The following is a 20,396-nucleotide window of genomic DNA, read 5'->3' as shown; positions in this document are numbered from 1 at the left end:
CAGTTTAAAAAGAAAGGATTGACAAAAGACTTTATACTTTACATGAATATTATTATAAATATACAGAAGCAGGAAATGATGGATTTCAGGCAAAGAGAGAGCTCAGGATCTGGGCTTTGGGGGACTCTCAGAGGGACAACAGTAAGCCACACTTTTTTTTTTTTTGCTTTTTGGGTCACACCTGGCGATGCACAGGGGTTACTCCTGGCTCTGCACTCAGGAATTACTTTTGGTGGTGCTTGGGGGACCATATGGGATGCTGGAAATCGAACCCGGGTTGGCTACGTGCAAGGCAAGCGCTCTACCCTCTGTGCTATCACTCCAGCTCCAAACCACACTTTAACAGTCAAGTGAGGATTAGCCAATTTTCAGAAAGCGAAGAACGCTCACAGAAGAAAAGGCCTTTAAATGGCATTAATGACAAACAAACAAATAAAACAACAATAACCACACACACACAAAAAAAAAACACCACAATCTATCTATAGTACTGTGAGGACTTAATGAAAATAAAATTTTATTATTAGTCATCCACAACCATTGGGAAATATTGTTTACAGAATAAAAGCTTATTGTTTCTTATTGCAAAGAGATATTTTAAAGGGGAAATGGAGTTTACTTAAAAAATGTCAAAAAATCTATAATCTGCTTGCTAACGCATGAAAAATAAACATTGCATGTCCATTGACAAGTTTCATCATTAGCTTAACGGGAGTTGCTCTGTCAGCTGCCAAAAAAAACTCCCATTATTTGTCAGTGAGATGGAGCAAGATTGATTAAACCACTGATGTTTTTAAGACATCACTGACACAAAGTCTTTGGAATTAGAGTTGAACCCATAACGAATAGCTTTTTGTTTTGGGGGACCATACCCAGCAGTGCTCAGAGGCTACTTCTGGGTCTTCTTGGGGACTATATGGGATTGAACCTAGTGTTCCTGCATGCAAAGCCACTCTCATCCCTCTGAATCATCTCCCTGGTCTGTAAATATCATTTTTGTAAATTAGAATTTATCTGTGGATGCATAGAGATCTCTGAAACCTCGGTAATTCTAGCCCATCCATATTGCCACAGGCATTAGATGATGGGAATCAGATACTCATGTTTTTTTTCCACCTTTTCCTGCTTCTAAATTTCAGAACCAGCTCAAGTGACAGGGTTTTCTATTCTCCTTCTATTGTCTTTATTTTATATCTTGGTTGTTGCAGTATTGGGATGCTGTGTGGAAAATCAGTTTCTCTGTATATGTTTCTAATGTAATTTTTAATTTTAAAGATGTCTTTACAGAAAAATTAAGTGGAAAATACAGAATTCCTCTAGATCCTGCTTTCAACACAGACTCCTCTATTATTGTCATCTTGCATAAATGTGACATATTTGTTCTTAAGGGTGAACCGAGTAGGCTTGGAGATCTCAGCCCCGGGTCCTGCACACCTGGGTTCCTCTGCCAGTTCCTTCATGCATGAGGCCCATAGGAACGTGTGGAGAGGGGCCTTGAGCATGGCTGTGGCTGGGTTCCAGAGGTCTTTAGGCTGCCAGGGCTCTGCCCTGGGCGGGGAGGGAAACTCAACCCACACCCTTGGGCTGAGATCTCCAAGCCTGCTCAGATTGGGACTGAGCCTCCTCCACCTGGATCCCCCTTTTTTCCAGTAACTAGGCAGGCAGTCACACCCACAAACTGCCCCCCCGCCCCCTCGTTTACCATGTAATTCCATCAACGGCCAAGATCTAGAAACTCTAACACAAAGCTCCTATAAGCTAGACCTCTTATTGTCTAGTTCTCCCTCTTGGAGAGTCCAACAAGCTACCAAGAGCATTCTGCCCTCACAGCAGAACCTGGCAAGCTCCCTGTGGTGTATTCTATATCCCAAAAACAGTAACATGATGGATATCTTTCCCCTGACCCTGAAAGAGCCTCCAATGCAGCACTGTTGGGAAGGACAAGTAAAGGAGTAATGAGATGCTGCTAAAATCTCAGGACTAAGACGAATGGAGACGTTACTGGTACCCGCTTGAGCAAATCAATGAACAGCAGGATTCCAGTGATACAGTGATACAGTGAATGGTGAACCAGTCTGGGCATCCTGTTATTAACTAATATCCATAGAGAGCATTAGGACTGCACCTGTGTTTTATTATTTCCCAGTTTCAGGTCACATTCAACTTTTCTTACCTCTTTGCTCTGCTGTGCAGGATCATAAACAGGTATTATCAAAACCAGATAAAATTTTCACATCCCTATCAATACCTCAGGTCTAAAGAGGGACATCCAATCAATTGTACCTTCTTTCACTGTTCTTCACTAACAAGTGTCTATCAGATAATCAACTTTAGTGAAGGGTATAGTTACAGAATGTGTTATTACATTAGAGAATTTTCTAGAACCTACACATAAATAGAATTCATATTTTTTCAACTTTTTCTCTGGAGAAAATTGCTACCTATAACTTCATGATTAAACATCATGAGACTTAACACACAGTTCAGTGATCTCATACATTTTTGTGCCTCTTTTAAAAATGGCCTGCAGTCAAATGGATCTGCTTCTCTGTTTGCAATAGGGTCTTTTGACTTTAGTTTTGTACTGTCTTGTTGTATATGCTCATACCAAGCACTATCTCTAATAACTTTTAGGGTTGAGTCAGTAAGGTATAAATCATAAATTGACAAAAAGAAGTTTTTATTGTCTTCCCCAAGTAGTCCCCACATTTTCTCATCTCCATTCCTTTTGTATCACCTTCCTAGCATGCCCTTTCATTCCTTCTTCCACTCTCCCTCCCTCCCTCCTCTCCTATCTTTTCCAGCTGAGAGTCTATGTGTTATTCAAGATATTTTTCTTCTTAGATGACACAGTTTGCAGAAAACATTCTCCTGATCCTATGATTATATTCTTTGTTCTCTATTTCCGCATGATCTCAAATCATGTCACTCCCCTGCATAAAACACTTCAGTAGCTTTCCATCTTATCTTGTATTACATTGCAATGCTTCACTTTGATGCTCAAGATTCAGCATTGTAGTCTTTTCTCTGCCCCCCTCCCCAGAATTATACTCTGCTACTCTTCTAGCTAAGCATCTTGCCGAATCTATAGCTGGTCATGTTTATTTGTTTATTGATTCACCAGATTAGTGGTTCTCAGAGAGTGAGCCACATTCCCATGGGGTGTGTCCAGGTGATTTTCCTATTAAAATTGACATTATTTACTTTGTTTACACCTTCATCAATAGTTATATTCTGTCTAATGTCCAAGGTCACTTCCCTTTTGTTCCTTTCAAGACAAATATGTCTTGAGGAATAACATAGATAGTGGGTTAGTTTAAACTACATGATACTTAGTGGTTTAAAAATGCACATGGCCCACCAGGGTTCAACCCTCAGTATCATGTATGGACTTCTAAACCCTGCAAATAGTGATTCCTGAGTGCACAGCCAGAAGCAAGCCCTGAATACTGACAGGAGTGGCCCCTTCCCCAAAAAAGTCAGAGTTGGTTTCATTTTTGTTTTAGGCTATACACTTGCTGCCTTTACTATCTCTCTAGCCCTAAAGAATTGCTTCTTAAAATGTAGTAGATGTATGCAAAGTGATAGTAACGGTATGATTAACTATAACTAGATCCTCAAACCTGTGATTTCACAAGTTTTACTACTTAGAATACAAAATAATGGAATTATTTGAAATATACTCAAGGCCATGTGTAAATTATACAGTATGGCTGTCCTATGGAAAGGATATACTCATGATGGTATTGTTTTAGTGGTTGTCTTTGGGAACTTGAGCTCTACTTGTGGTCTCTGTCATAACTTCTCCGACATTAAGTACTTCAGATTTATTAGTTCCCATTTCAGATTTATTTAATCCTGTTTTTCATAATAAAGTAAACATTTTTTTAAATTTTTTTCTTCCTTTTTTTTATTGAATCACCATGTGGAAAGTTACAAAGCTTTCAGGCTTAAGTCTCAGTTACATAATGCTCGAACACCCATCCCTTCACCAGTGCATATATTCCACCACCAAGAACAACGGTAAACCTCCCCCCACCCCGGCCCCTCGCCCCCCAGCCCCCACCCCGCCTGTGTACCTGATAAATTTCACTTTACTTTCTCTTTACATTGATTACATACAAACAAAAAAGCTCACTATTATTGTTTGGAGTCACCCCCCCCGCCCCCAGAGTTGGACCTGCTGGAAAGGAAGCATTTGATAATTTGTTTTCCATTGCTGAGAAAAAAGAGATAGAAATACGAATGGCTAAAAGGCACATGAAAAAATGCTCTTCATCACTAATCATCAGGGAGATGCAGATCAAAACAACTATGAGATACCACCTCACACCACAGAGACTGGCTCACATCCAAAAGAACAAAAACAACCGCTGTTGGCGTGGATGTGGGGAGAAAGGAACCCTCCTACACTGCTGGTGGGAATGCCGACTGGTTCAGCCCTTTTGGAAAACAATATGGTCGCTTCTCAAAAAATTAGAAATTGAGCTCCCATTTGACCCAGCAATACCACTCCTGGGAATATACCCCAGAGAAGTAAAAAAGTATAGTCAAAATGACATCTGCACCTGTATGTTCATCGCAGCACAGTTTACAATAGCCAGAATCTGGAAAAAAACCGAATGCCCAAGAACAGATGACTGGCTAAAAATCTTTGGTACATCTACACAATGGAATATTATGAAGCTGTTAGAAAGCATGAAGTCATGAAATTTGCATATAAGGGATCAACATGGAAAGTATCATGTTGAGTGAAATGATTCAGTAAGAAAGAGACAGACACAGAAAGATTTTAAGTGGAATATAAAGTAGCAGAGAGGTACGAGCTAGCAATGATGCAACCTCTGGCAGAAAGCCCTCTGGACTCAGTCACTAAAATACTAAAATACAGAAATCTAGAACCTCGCGGCTGCTACTGTGGCCACATGACCTCATATCTCTTCATTCTCAGTAAAGTAAACATTTTAAATATGTAATTTTCTAATCAAAACTTACTTAAGACATATATTTCAATATATATATGAAGATGAGAAGAATGTTGTGTAGATATGTAAATAATTATATAATTTCTCGATTTCTTAGAAATGAGATTATCCTTTATGGCAGAAAATATTTTAATCTGATTAGTAAAAGATAATCATTTATTTGAATAAGGGAGCCATGCTTGATTATTATTGGGAAAGAAAATTAAATTGGTAATACCTGCATTTCTCTGAGATAACTTTTATGCATGGTGTGAGGTAGTTACCTAATTTTATTCTCATATCTTATATCTTATATCTTATATCTGTGGCTGTCCAGTTTTTCATGAGCCATTAGTGACTTTTTTTTTCCCTTTTGATCTCTTGGCTTATGACTTTTAAGTGACTATTTGATTTGACATTTTTGTCAGTTTTATGTAATATATTTTTAAAGCTTTCAAATAATGATTTTTTAATAAAATGATTTTTTAATAAAAAGCAGATACAAAACATATTAGGTTGCAATTTACAGTGCCAACTTTATAAATAGAAAGACAGTTCATTGTGTGTATAATTAGAACATCTTTGTACAATTAAAAAATCATTTTCTACTACCTAGTGCCTATGCTTAAAACACTATAAATTTAGAGACATTTTTGGGTAAATTTTCCTTCCTCTCTATTTTATAAAGCAGTTGCTGCTTTGAGAGGAAGCATATTAGAAAAAGTCACGTATACTCATTAGGAAGATATTTGGCTGCACATAAGAGAAAAAATGACTTAAACAAACAGTGACTGTTTATACCTCACATAATGAGAAGGTCATAGATGGGTGTTTGAGAACATTTGCTTAGCTCTTCAGAACTCTAAGGGCAGACATCTCTGTGATTCTCTTGGACTTCTTGTTCACACAGTAGATACCACAGCTTTAGAGAATCTATTCGTTCAGCAGGGAAGGAAAAGGTCATACTGCCAGAAGATTTCTTTGTATGAGGATTTGAAAAGCTCATACCAAAGACCATCCACAGCCTGCTGTCTTTGTTACATGCCCAACTATGGCTGCAAGGGGAAGGAAAAAGAAGACTGGGCAGGCTAAGGAAGTGAGAGTACTACACTGTAGCACTGTAGTCCGGTTGTTCATGGATTTGCTCGAGCAGGCACCAGTAACGTCTCCATTGTGAGACTTGTTGCTGTTTTTTAGCATATCGAATACACCACGGGTAGCTTGCCAGGCTCTGCCATTCAGCCGGGCTCTCCAAGAGGGATGGAGGAATGGAACCCGGGTCAGCTTCATGCAAGGCAAATGCCCTACCCACTGTGCTATCCCTCTAGTCCAAGAGTACTACATTCACATAAACTCCAGAAGCCTAAAGAAGGAGAAAGAAACTGTGGGAATTGCCCTCTTACCCTCTCTCTACTTATGGGTATTATGGTTTGCAGTACAGATTACAGATAATGAGAGGGCAATTGTCTGCAATAGAGGCAGGGGGAGGAGTGGGATGGGGAGGGGGTGGAGGGATACTGGAAAATGTACACTGGCGGAAGGATGGGTGCTTGATCGTAATTTGACTGAAACTCAAATATGAAAGTTTTGTAACTATAGCTCATGATTATTCAATAAAAAAGAAATAAATAAAAATAAAATTTAATAAATAAAAAATGGGGAAATGATGAATTTTAAAAGAAAAGCAGAAGTTATAATACTAATATTCCTTATTGTGTTTATTGTGTCCTTCTGCTATACCACATGCCCTGCTATATACCTGACATATACTGCTTCATCTTGCACTCACCAAGATTCTTTAAGGTAGAGCTGCCTATGAGCTGTTTAACAGCAGAGAAAATTAAGGCTAACTACTTACACAAAGATGTGTGTTAAAACCAAGATTTGACCTGAACTTGCTCAGACTTAAACATCACCTCTCCTGGGACCAGCACTTAGAACATGTGCATTTTTTCTTTATTTCAGATCTTATTTCATCACTATCCAGACTGCTGCAGTAAATTACAAAGTGCCAGGAATGCAGTGGGAATTTTCAGGCTTAGCTTAATGAGGTGAATTGAACCAAGAATGCTTGAATAGTTCTAGCAAATGCTGCTGCAGCACTTTATTCTGAAATAATCACCTCTCTTTTTATCAGGTTTTCTGCTCTTGGAACACATTACTTCAACTCTGAATTCTGATCTGATGCACAAGTGGTTTCTATACATATCAAATGCTTTTAGATGGTCTTCTATTTTAGGATGATTCTGTTTGTAAGCAGCTCTTAGAAGCCCATTTGTCTATGTAGAATTGTGCTGTCAGCTACTCTGGGCCAATTATCTCAGTGTGTTCATGCTAGGTCACCTTCAGGGTTCAAGTCTATCTAGGTCAGTTAACTTTTACCCAGAGATAAGCTTTGTCCCACAGGCTGTTTTTTACATCAGCTATTTATATGGGATACTAAGTGATGTCTTTATTCATTCAGACAGGATAAGGGGATGCTAAGAAATCAGATGAATGAATGACTTCTGATCACCCTCAAGAAAATAGTGAGCTAATACTATACCTTGGTCATGATTTATCTCCAGAGTCTAGCAGTGTGCCTCATAGACATTAAATAATCGATATATATTCATTCAACCAATATTTGTTAGAACTGTTACGTGACAGGTGCCAGAAGCATAGTATCAATTAGATTTGGTTTTAGTACCTGTAAAACACGTCCTTATGAGTAATAATGAAAAGCACAAATTTAAAAATAAAAATAGAAAATCCATCAGTGGGAGAATGGATTAATCATAGAAAAATATAATTAAATATTTCTCACTAATGAGAACCAAAAATTATTACTTCTTCCCACCAGATGACAGAATCTTAAACCTCATGAATTGAAAGACATCACATTCAAAAACAGGTAAAACGAACAATAGTAAGTCAGGTTAGTGGTCATCTTTGGAAAAGGAAAGTGATTTTTGGATACACATATGAAGCTCTGTAACATTATAAAATAATGGATCTATGGGAATGTTTATCTGTAAAAATTTCTCATGCTCTATGTGCATGATGTATATTTTTCTACATGCATGTCAAAAGTCATATAAATTTATGTTTAAAAGATAAATGCTATGGTAATAACTACGAAGGAAATGTGTAGGCTCTGTGATAGTTTTACTTAGAGCCACTTCCCTATATAAGGTAATGAGGGAAGACCACCCCAAAGTAGCTAAGTAAATTTCGACGGGCCCTTAGTAATGGATACTGACTCAAGAGATACGCTCACAGCTGTCCCCATCAGATGCATGAACCTGACTTAGCTACTGAGAATATATCCAGGGAAGTGAGGGTATTTGTGCGGCTTCCTGATATCTGCTCTCTGAATTTGGATTAAATTGAAGACTTTTTGAGAATTTTATATTCTGCAGTCTCTGGCCTCTAAAATTTTAAGCAGACCTTTGTGTTTTTATGTGCTCTTTCTTCTAGTAGACCACAAGATCCCTAAGGGCAACCCCTTATTTCTTTGATTCCTAAGCACCCTAGCTGGTAAGATGATATCTTAGATGTGTTCTGTCCATCACTGGGCCCCTTAGGGCCTGAGATGAGAACCAGGCAGGTGGTAGGTGCTCTGTAAATAAATAAGCTTGATGGTTACTTAGCAAAAGGTTAAAGTGATAATGGATTTGGCCTGGGTGAGCAATCAGTCTTCATTATTCAGATAGTCTGTACCTAATTTTAGTTTAATTATGTAAACATTTAAAGCAAAAGCAAGAGGACCGTTTAATCATCCTTCCTCCCTCTCCTGCCTCATTACCCCACCCCATCCAACCTTTCAAAATAGCAGAGTTGCTATTGATTTGGTCTTGGAAGTATTTCTGAGCAAAAAAATTGTGTGAGACGCCTCAGATGAAATTTATTGCAGAGATTTGTGAGTTAGGCCATTTGAAGCTGGCCTGCTTAAAAGAAATTCATGTTAGGGTGTCATTTTTATGAGTAAATAAACTGCCACCTAGTATTTCAGTTTAAATGGTTTCAAGTACTTATGAAATAACTGTAATTTTTTGTACAACTCCACTGGTACCAATATTCCTGGAAGGATAAGAAAGCTTGAGTGACTAAGAAGTGAGCACATTCTTCACTTTTGTCCAAGGGGGTACAATTAGCCACATTGGCTATTGATTCTTTACAATGTAGTCATTTCAGATTGAGATGTACTCTAAGTACAAAATCTAAAATATTTCACAGATTAGTATTAAAAATGCAATAGATCTCATCCAAGTGTATATAATTACATCTTAAAATAATATATTAGGAATATTAGGTTAGTACATATATTAAAATTAATTTCAGCTGTTTATAATGTCTCCAGTGTGAATCCTAGAAAATTTAAAACCGTACATGTGACTGGCAGTGAACCATGAAGCTTTAGTATGTAACAAATATGAATTCAATAAAAACCCAACTTCAAAATTACTGTTCCCAACTTCACAATTTCCCACATTTTCCCCTGCTCTAATTTATGTCCATTCTGTTTTCTTTCTTACTTGAGTCAGAACTCAAGGCAGCTTTTAGTTTTAAGCTCCATGTTCCAGGAGCAAGACATCTATTGCCTAATGATAAAAACATTTTAAATTTTAAAAAGAAACTTATAATTTTTTAAATCTAATAAAAAAGTCATTGAACATCTATGCATATGACAAAATAGCGAGGAATAAAAATTAGCACCATTTTCTAAGTGAAAAAAAAACAGAAGAGATAACATTTATTCATCTAAATTCAGTTCTTGTCCAGAAAGGTGTTTAGCTATGGCCAATTCAGAGACTGCATGTGGCATTTCCAAGTAACACAATGGTCTTAGAACTAGGCCTAGAGAGATTTTACTCTTTCCACCAGATTTCAGACCCATTGCTCCATTATCAGTTATGAACTGCAGCTTTATATAAGTGATGATCAAAAGACCATCATGTATATTGCCCTTTTATATAAATTAGAACTTATTAAAGGACACTGGAGCTAAATATTTTTTACACATCTGGCTATTCATTCAGCAGACACTTATGAACTATACCTGCCAGGTGTAAGGTTAGTCCTGGAGGAACAAAATTAGGTAGCCAAGCTGGGTCATCTTAAATATTTAGTCATAACAAATAGAGTGAATGGCAAACTATAGAATCAAATAGCAGAAACTCCTAGAGTAGGGGAAGGAAAAGACATAATAAGCTACTACTCTCAGGCTGAGACTGAAGCACTGTGTATGTGACATGGCCAGCAGGGGTAGAAAAGGCAGACTTGATAGAATCTCTTTTGGTTGCTTTCCTAAGTAGAAATGAGCATAGGCTTAATAAAGTAGATAACTACATATTAGCTACTGCCCAAATTATACCACAGTCTGGAAGTACACATTGTTTCTAACATGACCTATCATATGGTCATGGATATAACAGCAAAGTTTTAAAACTTCTACATCTTATTATGCTGAGATTTATTTTTTTTTTATTTTCAGCTTGAGTTGAGATACTGGGCTGGAGAGATAGCACAGCGGATAGAGCGTTTTTCCTTGCACGCGGCCGACCAGGGTTCGATTCCTCCGCCCTCTCAGAGAGCCCGGCAAGCTACCGAGAGTATCCCACCCGCACGGCAGAGCCTTGCAAGCTACCTGATAAGTATTCAACATGCCAATAACAGTAACAACTCTCACAGTGGAGACGTTACTGGTGCCCGCTTGAGCAAATCGATGAGCAACGGGATGACAGTGATGACAGTGATTGAAAGATTATTGAGATACTGAGTTATGTAGCACTGTCACTGTCATAGCACTGTCATCCCATGTTCATTGATTTGATCGAGTAACACCAGTAATGTCTCCATTATGAGACTTGTTACTGTTTTTGGCAGATCAAGTACGCTATGGGTAGCTTGCCAGGCTCTGCCATGCAGGCGGAATACCCTCGGTAGCTTGCCCGCTCTCTGAGAGGGAAGGAGAAATTGAACCCAGGTGGGCTTCATGCAAGGCAAACGCCTTATCCGCTGTGCTACCGTTCCAGTCTGATAGCTGAGTTATAACACGTATATTTAAGGCATACAAAGCACGATTAGATTCTCATGCATATCTCAAAGTCAGAATCATAAGTCAGGTTAATTAGCATCTAAAATTCCTTACACAATCACAAAATGTTTTTTTGTCAGCACATTTAAGATCTACTTTAAAAAAAGAACAATTCTGAAGTAAAGTACAGTATCATGCACATTAGAAACATGCTGTCTATTGTGTCCCCAGATCTGACTCTTCTTATAGCCAGAATTTTATATAGCAGTCACATCTCCCCATTTTTTTCCACCCCTAAGACACTGGAAATTTCCATGATGGAAATCATGGAAATATATTTCTAAGATTTCACATGTAAGAAATAACATGCAGTATTTGTATTTCTCTTTTTTGATATCCCTCACATAACATTAAATTATCAGTTTCCATATCAGTTTTTAAAAGGCAGGGTTTCCTTCTTGTTTATGGTTGAATAATATCCCAGTGCACATATATATGGATATATATATTCACATTATCAATGGAAAGTTGGTTTGTTTCTGCTTCTTGGCTATTGTAAATAATGTTGCAATAAACTTGCAAGCAAAGAGGATTCTAGGCTCCCATGTCAAATATTAATTGACCGTGTAATGTATGTTTATTTGTTTATACACATGGTTACAGTTCTGTTTCATTGGTCTACATATTTGCTTTTATATGACAGTACCGTACTACTTTGATTACTATTTCTTTCATAAAGCAAAGTATTTCTGATCACCTGAGAGGTCTATATAATGATGTGTTAAGCAACCATCGAACAGCAACAGCAACTACACCCTGATTTATAGCATTTGTCAGTTTTCATGGGGTTAGAAACTACTGGACTTTTAGTTGCCAGTAAAATGTCATTGGATGTAGAGTTGGGAAGAGAAATGTATGATAGCACCTCATTATGTGTCACTTCTACCATAAAAATAGATAATAAGTAACCTCAGAAGTACAGATAACAGTAAAATCAGATAATCAGGAAACTATGGCTTTCGATATGTGTTGTATTTGTTTTAATATAATTTATTTGACGGTAATTTACATTATTTATAGTAGTGCTGTGTTTAATGACTCATAAAATTCTTACAAATTTAACTGTCAGCCCTTACATGCCTATACGAGCCAATTCTGACAAACTAAAGGGCCTAGCATTTTTTATGTAAAATAACCATGGTCCCTGGCTAGAACAAGCCCTCATAGTCATCTTTGTCTGTTTCCTACAGATCAGTAAACAGCAGCTTCAGACTGTCAAGGACCGGTTTCAAGCGTTCCTCAATGGAGAAACCCAGATCGTGGCTGATGAAGCCTTCATGAATGCAGTACAGAGCTACTATGAGGTAAGACTCCCCAAGCCTACACGTCCACATTTATCCAGCCTGACCCCTGCACTTCTCAACTGTCCATCATTGAGAACTACCATCTCTCTTGAGCCAAAGGGGTTAGTGACCTGGTACAGTTTTAAGTAAATAGGTCCATTTAGTTTTGGGGGAAATGTTAAATAGAAGCCTCTATTAACCAGCTGGTTTGGGCCTTGGGGGAAATTTTTTGGGCATCATGGCAGTACTCAGGGGTCACTCTTGGATCTGTGCTCAGGGAACACACCTGTGGTGCTTGGAGCACCCTTTGTGGTGCCAGGGATTGCCTGAGGTCAGCTGGTTGCAAGACAGATGTCTTCCTCCAGTACTGTCTTTCCAGCCCATGTGCCAACTCACAAGTTAGTGTAATGTAGTCTACATACTGTTTCATACTTAAAGTGCAACTATGTCATTATACCACTATAATGTAAGGATCCCTCCACCATTATCCCCAAATCCCTTCCCCAGCCCTCCAGCTCCCATTCTCAGGTCACGGTTCTATTGGTCACATCTTAAGTTTGATTCCACAAGGGATTTTCTTTTTTTTTTTAATTTTTAAAATTTTATTGAATCATCATGAGATAGTTACAAACTTTCATGTTGGGTTACAATCTCACACTGTTCAAACACCCATCCCTCCACCAGAGCACATTCCCCACCACCAATATCCTGGGTATACTTCCGCTTTCCCAACCTCCCCCTGCCTCTAAGGCAGACAATATTCCCCATACTCTTTCTCTACTTTTGGGCATTATAGTTTGCAACACAGACACTGAGAGGTCATCATGTTTGGTCCATTATCTACTTTCGGCATGCATCTCCCATCCCACAAGGGATTTTCTAATCCCTTACTTTGTTTCCTCTTACTCTGCATGTGAGTGAAATCATCTGGTAGTTGCATGCAATTCTCATTTTATCTGTGCAACAGTTTTACGAAGCAGGTCCAAATATTAATCCTAGTTTATTAATGATGTGATTGAGGCTCAGAATGGTTAGGCCATGAATTTGCGTCACAGAGCTATTAAGACACACAAGCCAAGACATGAATGAATCAGCAGCATTTTCCCATCACCTACCTCTTTTTCAAAGGGGACAGTCACACTTCCCGAGAATTCTACTTTTACTAGTTTCATATTATTTCTATTCAAATAGTTCTGTGAGTTCTTTTCTGCAAGTTATACCAAGTTCCAAAGTACAGTATCATTTACAGGAGAAAATCTATAAAAGAGAGACTGTATCTTGATGGTATATATCACAAGGAAATATTCCTCTCTAGACTTCAGAGAGTCATTGATCAAGAAAAGTAAAATTGAAATTTCTAATGTGTTTTTAATTTTATAATGATTCATCCATAATGTGGTTATTATCAATCTTTCTTGCATCATTAATGAGGTGGACATTTCATATCTTCCTACTGGCAAAATTTATCTGACATGTTTTGTAAATAATTACTATATCATTGAATAACATTTTACTTCATTTTAGTCTAGTTTAATGAGAAACAGACTCTCTGAGTTTTTTTGTTTTGTTTTGTTTTGTTTTTTGCTTTTTGGGTCATACCCAGAGATGCTCAAGGGGTTACTCCTGGCTCTGCACTCAGGAATTACTCCTGGAGGTTCTCGGGGCACCATATGGGATGCTGGGAATTGAACCCAGGTTGGCCGCATGCAAGGCATATGCCCTGCCTGCTGTGCTATCACTCAACCCCTTCTCTGCATTTTAAAATCCTATGTCCTAGTGTATTACCCATCGTTAAGGTTAGATTAAAGCAGCTAGAATCCAATCTCTAAACATTGAAAAATTTATGCCTTTTTGTCATATGCAGTTCAAAATAATGACAGTAAATGCTCAAGTAAGTATAGGGACCAACAATTGATTTTCCCATCATTATTGATTTTCTTCTTTCTTCATTCCCATACTTCAATAAAGTTTATAGATAGCAAATTATTTCAGAACAAACAAACTGGTGATCCTGTTTTGTTAGCATTCTGAATATATACTTAACCTGGTTAATGGTTGACCCAATCCTCAAAAAAATAGTTCAGGACAATTAGTTGGTTGATGTCTGTGGTTGATTTGGGAAAACTGTTTTTCCACTCTCCTATAGCTTTGGACTCCTTTCATGGAGAGAGTGAAGATTGTAATTAGTTCTTGTGAAAAGATTGATTTTGTTTACACATTAGTGTGTGATAATAAATAGTCTTTGTCTCTGATGCTGCTAGCCTAGCGACAGATTCAACTTAGACACCATTTCCTCAATGTGACTTCTGGTTTGATTGGTTTTAGTTATTGAGTTTATATATGTCAGTTGAAGCTGTTTTTCTTTTCATAAGAATTAATGATTCCCAGTGTTTAACTTACTGCTTTATCTGATGTGACAAAATTTATCAGTGAAATAAATGTTGAGTAAAAATGAGATTTGGAATCATGATGGCATGTCAGAAAATAATTTGAATATACTAAACAAAAGATTCAGTTTAGATATTTCCAGGGAATAAAATGATGCACATAGTCACCTTTTACTTCAGATTCTGAAAGTTATTTCAGAACATGCATACCCATAATATTGGTTTTCCATGTTTAAAATCATTTGCCAGTTTATAAGTTTATGTATTACAAATCTTAATTATAAAACTAATTTCACTAATGTCTTAAATAAAAGTGTTATTTCTAGGGGCCGGAGCGATAGCACAGCGGGTAGGGCGTTTGCCTTGCACGCGGCCGACCCGGGTTCGATCCCCGGCATCCCATATGGTCCCCCAAGTACTGCCAGGAGCAATTCCTGAGTGCAGAGCCAGGAGTAACCCCTGAGCATTGCTGGGTGAGACCCAAAAAGCAAAAAAAAAAAAAAAAAGTGTTATTTCTATTTTTTAATTAAATTTGAAAACTAATAATGACCAAAGTTTCAGTAACTATCTGGAAATTAGCATTATATCTATAGTTATCCTGATGTATTCTCTTATAATCACAGTTTGAAAGGGCTGGTCATGTGGTGAGAACACAACCATTGAAAAATTACTGAATATTTAATATTAAGATTTGAGTAGCAGGAACTAATGTGGGTTATTAATTATTTACTTTATTTATTAGCAAAGTTTTGGAATATATAAGACTCGTGTTTTCCAAGAAGTATGATTCTCTGAAACAAAGGTCCCTAATCATGGGATTAGGATCAGCACTTTTGGGTGGAAGCTTTCCAAACTCAATACTCCTTCTTTCCCTTGTTATTTGTTTTTCTTTTTGTTTTTTGGGTCACATCCAGCGATGCTCAGGGGTTACTACTGTCTCTGCACTCAGGAATCACTCCTGGTGGGCCATATGGAATACTGGGAATCAAACCTGGTCGGCCATGTGCAAGTCAAATGGTCTACCCAATGTGCTATCACTCTAGTCCCCCCTTTATTCTTGTGTGGTGGAAAGCTGGGATTTCCTCGTCCACCTTACCCTGGAGTCCAGTTGATTTCTGTCAGCATCTGTCTTCGTGAATATTCTTTGAACTACAAATATGAGACAAATTGCCTAGTTCAAATTGGTGTGAGCCAAAAGTGAGGTTTATCTACTCAAGGAGTTTCAAACTCCAGGGGTAGACCTAGATTCATCAGTGAATAAATCCAAACTCACCAAAGATGCAAGCTGGAAAGGTAATTTTCTTAACATTATTCCTCATTTCCCGAGAACATTGGTTCATTTGAGAGGGGCAGGTTCTCTCCATAAAAAAGGACTAGGGCCTTGCAGGCAATGTCTTAGCAGTTTTGCAATCCCAGCAGCAACATGACAACTTCTTTGCTGAGAACTGCAGCAGAATTGCAGGGTGACTTGATTGCTGACAAGAGTTATCTACCCAATGCACAGGGATAGAGGGTTGATGAATAAATGGTGGGATTGGAGTTTGTGACAGTTTCTACCTCTGGAGTCTTGGTGCCTCACTGAAGCCATTTTTAATAAAAGTGCAATGGTTTCCCAATGTGAAATTAGGATTCTTTGCACCAATGGGGAAATAAGGTCCCACAGGCAAAACCAGCGATTGTCTTCTAAATTCTGTCTCTGTCTCTGTCCTATCTTCTCTCTCTTCTCTCTCTTTCTCTCTCTCATTCTCTCTATTCCTCCCTCTGCCTTTTTCCTTCTCTCTCACTCTCCCATACCACATAACACTGTCACATTATCATTCACTAACAGTGATAACAAGGAAAAAAAGAGGTGGAGAGTAATCAGGTTAAGGCATTTGACTTGCATACATGCATACAGCTGAGTTGGGTTCAATCTCTGGCACCACATATGGCCCCCCAAGCGCCTTGAGGAGTGATCCTGGAATAATCAGCAGTGAGTCCTGCCCCTCCACCCAGAAAAAAAAAAGAGGACATTAATTTTATGATGAGGGAAGAAAAATATATTTCAGAAGTGAAGATTATAACTATGGGCTGGAGTGACAGCACAGCAGATAGGGTATTTGCCTTGCACGTGGCCAACCTAGGTTTGAGTCCCAGCATCCCATATGGTCCCCTGAGCACCGCCAGGAGTAATTCCTGAGTGCAGAGCCAGGAATAACCCCTGTGCATTGCCAGGTATGACCCAAAAAGAAAAAAAGAAGAAGATTTTAACTGTGGACAGATGTTGGCTTATAATATTGTATGTACCTGAAATCTATAAAACTGCTATCAAACAATGTTACCTCAAGTATTTTTTTTTTATTCTAAGATTCCTGGGAAAAGTAAGTTTCAGGTATTACCCTTGTTTTACTGGGGCAAAAGTAGTTTACCAATATAATAGAGACTCACTGGAAAAAAATTAAAGAAAAACAGAGTACATGACATTATTTGTTTCTATCTGTTCTAAGTTAAACCTAAAGACTAGCAATGAATTAGTTAATGAGGCCTAGGACTTGTGCCTAGGGTGAGCCTTATGCATATGTGCCTAGGGTGAGCCTTATGCATATGTGCCTAGGGTGAGCCTTGTGCATATGTGCCTACGGTGAGCCTTATGCATATGCTTTTGGGACATGCAGAATTATTTGCCCTTTCCTGGTAGGCAAGATAAATCAGCAGGACAACAGAGTAATCCTTTAATCTTTTCCCTTCTGGCTTTGAGGCCACAAAAAAAGGGTGCTCTGAATTTCTCCCTATAACCCCATCTAGTTCCCATAGCTGTGTCCCCACAGTGTTAGATAACATCCCCATTTTCTACATCACTTTTCTGTTTCTAATTTCCAGCCCCTTTAAACTCCATCCTCAACTTGCCCTCAAGTGTCTCTGCTTATTTTTTAAACCCTTCACATACTGATCCTGGCCACGAAGAGAAAAGGTGGGTAAAACCATTGTGCAGATCCTTTGTTACTTATACTCTGCCTAGAAGGAAACCCTGAAAAATTTGATTAGCAGGAATGTGAATGTGGTCGAAGACTGATGTGCACTTATTTAACACTGATAGCTGGACTTCAGCCAGTGAAACAGCAACCACTGGCTTTTGTTTTGTTTTGTTTTGTTTTGTTTTGTTTTGTTTTGTTTTGTTTTGTTCTGTTTTGTTCTGTTCTGTTTTGAACCCATCCCCTATAACAAAGGTCCAGTTGGTTTTTGTCTAGTGACATTTCTAATGTTGTATCAAACAGCATTCTTCTTTTTTAGCAACAGAAACTGATTGTGGTTAAGCACTGAGAGCAACAATAACACCAACTGTTGTTATTGTTATTCAAAGAAGTAGCCAAGCTTCAGCTTAAATGCAGAGTATAAAGGACACCTTATGGTGTCCTTTGGAACATGGTATGTATGGAATCTATCCCAATTCCATTCCATGGAGGAGAGTGGAGTAAGGGGAGAGAAGGGAGGGGGAAGGAGGAAGGAGGGGGGAGGTGGGGGGAAGACAGGAAGAGGGAGAAAGGAGGAAGAGGATGGAGGGATGGGGTTCTATATTAATTTTCTGGTGCCACCTACCCTGAATCTGAACCCCAGAAGAGAAGTCTGATTGGCCATGCCCAAGTTCTCACTCAGCACTTGGCTAAGAAAGGATGGGGTGAGGTAGAGGGGGGGTGGTGCGATCTCTGCCACTTCAGATCCCACTTGAACTGTGCAGTGGCAAAGAGGTTCTCAGACTGAAGCTAGTTTTCAGCAGGACTTGAGGACTGGCGGGCACTAGCTGCAGGTGTCCTCTCCTCAAGCTCATAAGCTTTGTATAGTCCTTATGACGGAACTTTTGTTTTAATTTAAGAAAAGTAGAAGTCAGGTTATCATTGACTGTATTTTTTCCTGAGGTGAAGCTATATATATATTTTTTCCAATAAACATAACTGATTCCTCAGTGACCTTAAAACAGAAATATACCAAGAAGAAGAGCACCTGTTCATTTATTTGACAGGTATTCATTCCCATAGAGAAAGCCAGGCAAGGAAGGAAGAAAAGGTCAGAGAATACCGAAAAACACAGAAAATTCTGAGTCTCAGTTTTCCTTTCTCTCTTCATCTATAAGAGGACCTGCCTTTGCATAGGGCCGATTAAATTATATGTATGTAGTTAGAAATACATATGTACATGCCTACATGCCTGTATGCATGCACACACAACCTTACCTAAATCAAGCATCTGGAAAGTGAAATAGCACCTACTGTTTATAAGTACAAGAAGAGAATATCAATATGCCCCTGGTGTCAAGGCTGGTTGAAGGGGATCCGAAGGTCCGGGCAGGAGAGAGGGGCATGGAAAATGTTCTAGGAACTGATTTTTTACTTCTGACCCACTGCTGTCTCCTTTGACCATATCCCTATATCTACTTTTCCAAGATTACCCTCAATCTGTTCATTAGGGCAAAGAATTTATGATGCAGAGATGTATTATCTGATTTTAAATGTTAATAGGGATCACAGAGAGTACAAAAAAAAGGCACTTGCTGTGCATGTGATTTCAAAGGCCATAATCCTGGGTCAAATCCTCCGCACCATATATGGTCCCCTGAACACTATCAGGCGTCACTTCCGAGGACAGAGCTAGGAATAGCCTCTAAGCACAGCCAGGTGTGCCCTGATACTAATGTAAACTTTCATGACAATAATATATAATTTCAAGTGTGATTCATTTGCTTATGGCCTTGTTTTATGTTTTGAGGGCATACCTGGTAATGCTTAGAGTTTACTCCTGGCTCTGTACTCAGGAATGACTGCTGGCAGTGCTCAGGGGATCCTACAGGATGCCAGGGATGAAAGCAGGTCAGCTCCGTGCAAGGCAAACCCCCTACCTGCAGGATTGTCTCTGTGGCCCCACAAGTGTGATTAATTATAAATCAAGTATACATCTTTTTAATAGCAAACAAAAAAAAGATGTATATTTGATTTATAATCATACTTGTGTGACACAGAGACAGTACAGCAGATAGGGTGCTTGCCTCGCATCTTTTTTTTAAAAAAATCTTTTTAATTAACAAAAAAGATGTACATTTGAAAAGAAGTTTTAGACACCGAGGTCTACAATACTGCTAATGGTAGAGTTCCATGCACGTTGGATTCACATTGTCCTCTTCCCTCCACCACTGTCCCAGTGTCTCCCTCTCACCTGAATTCTTCCCCTATTTGGGCTTCCCTCCCCCATGGGAGCCAAACACCAGTTCTCAGGTTCTTTGCCTGTGGGTATTTATTATTCCCATACTATGTTCCTTTATATCCCACAGAGGAGAGAGATCATTATCTCTGTCCTTCTTTTTTTGAATAACTTCACTCAGCATGAAAATCAAATACACATGGTAATGAAGGTAAAAATTGTGCTTTTTCTATCTAGTGAAAGGTGTTTGAAGTGATTATGAAAATAAACATATCAATTATAAAATAGCCTATGCAGAAAAAGTCTAACTGAACATGGTTAGAGGGGTCAGAGATAGGTTAATGGACTGCACACACACTTCATATGCGAATGTGGAAAGTTCTTGGCTGGTTTAATCCCCATACTGCTTGGCCACTTAAGTACAGACACAGGTGTGTCCCCTTCCCAAAGAGGAAAATGCTTAGAAAAGCAACAATAAACATCATCCTAGACAAGCACTGTTAAATTTTTTATA

At 38.6% G+C, this 20,396-nt stretch overlaps 1 protein-coding gene across 9 annotated transcripts in view; it reads left to right on the top strand.

The window, feature by feature from the left end:
- The window catches only part of CADPS (calcium dependent secretion activator), a 527,814-nt gene that overhangs the window by 119,099 nt on the left and 388,319 nt on the right, over nt 1-20,396 (top strand). For all 9 annotated transcript variants that reach the window (XM_055134465.1, XM_055134464.1, XM_055134468.1 and 6 more), the window contains exon 2: nt 12,234-12,347. In XM_055134465.1, coding sequence (XP_054990440.1) covers nt 12,234-12,347 — 114 coding nt within the window. The remainder of the gene's footprint in view (nt 1-12,233; nt 12,348-20,396) is intronic.

This window comes from Sorex araneus, chromosome 4 (assembly GCF_027595985.1).
Source record: "Sorex araneus isolate mSorAra2 chromosome 4, mSorAra2.pri, whole genome shotgun sequence".
Lineage (NCBI taxonomy): Eukaryota > Metazoa > Chordata > Mammalia > Eulipotyphla > Soricidae > Sorex > Sorex araneus.
This window is presented reverse-complemented; position numbering and strand designations above follow the sequence as displayed.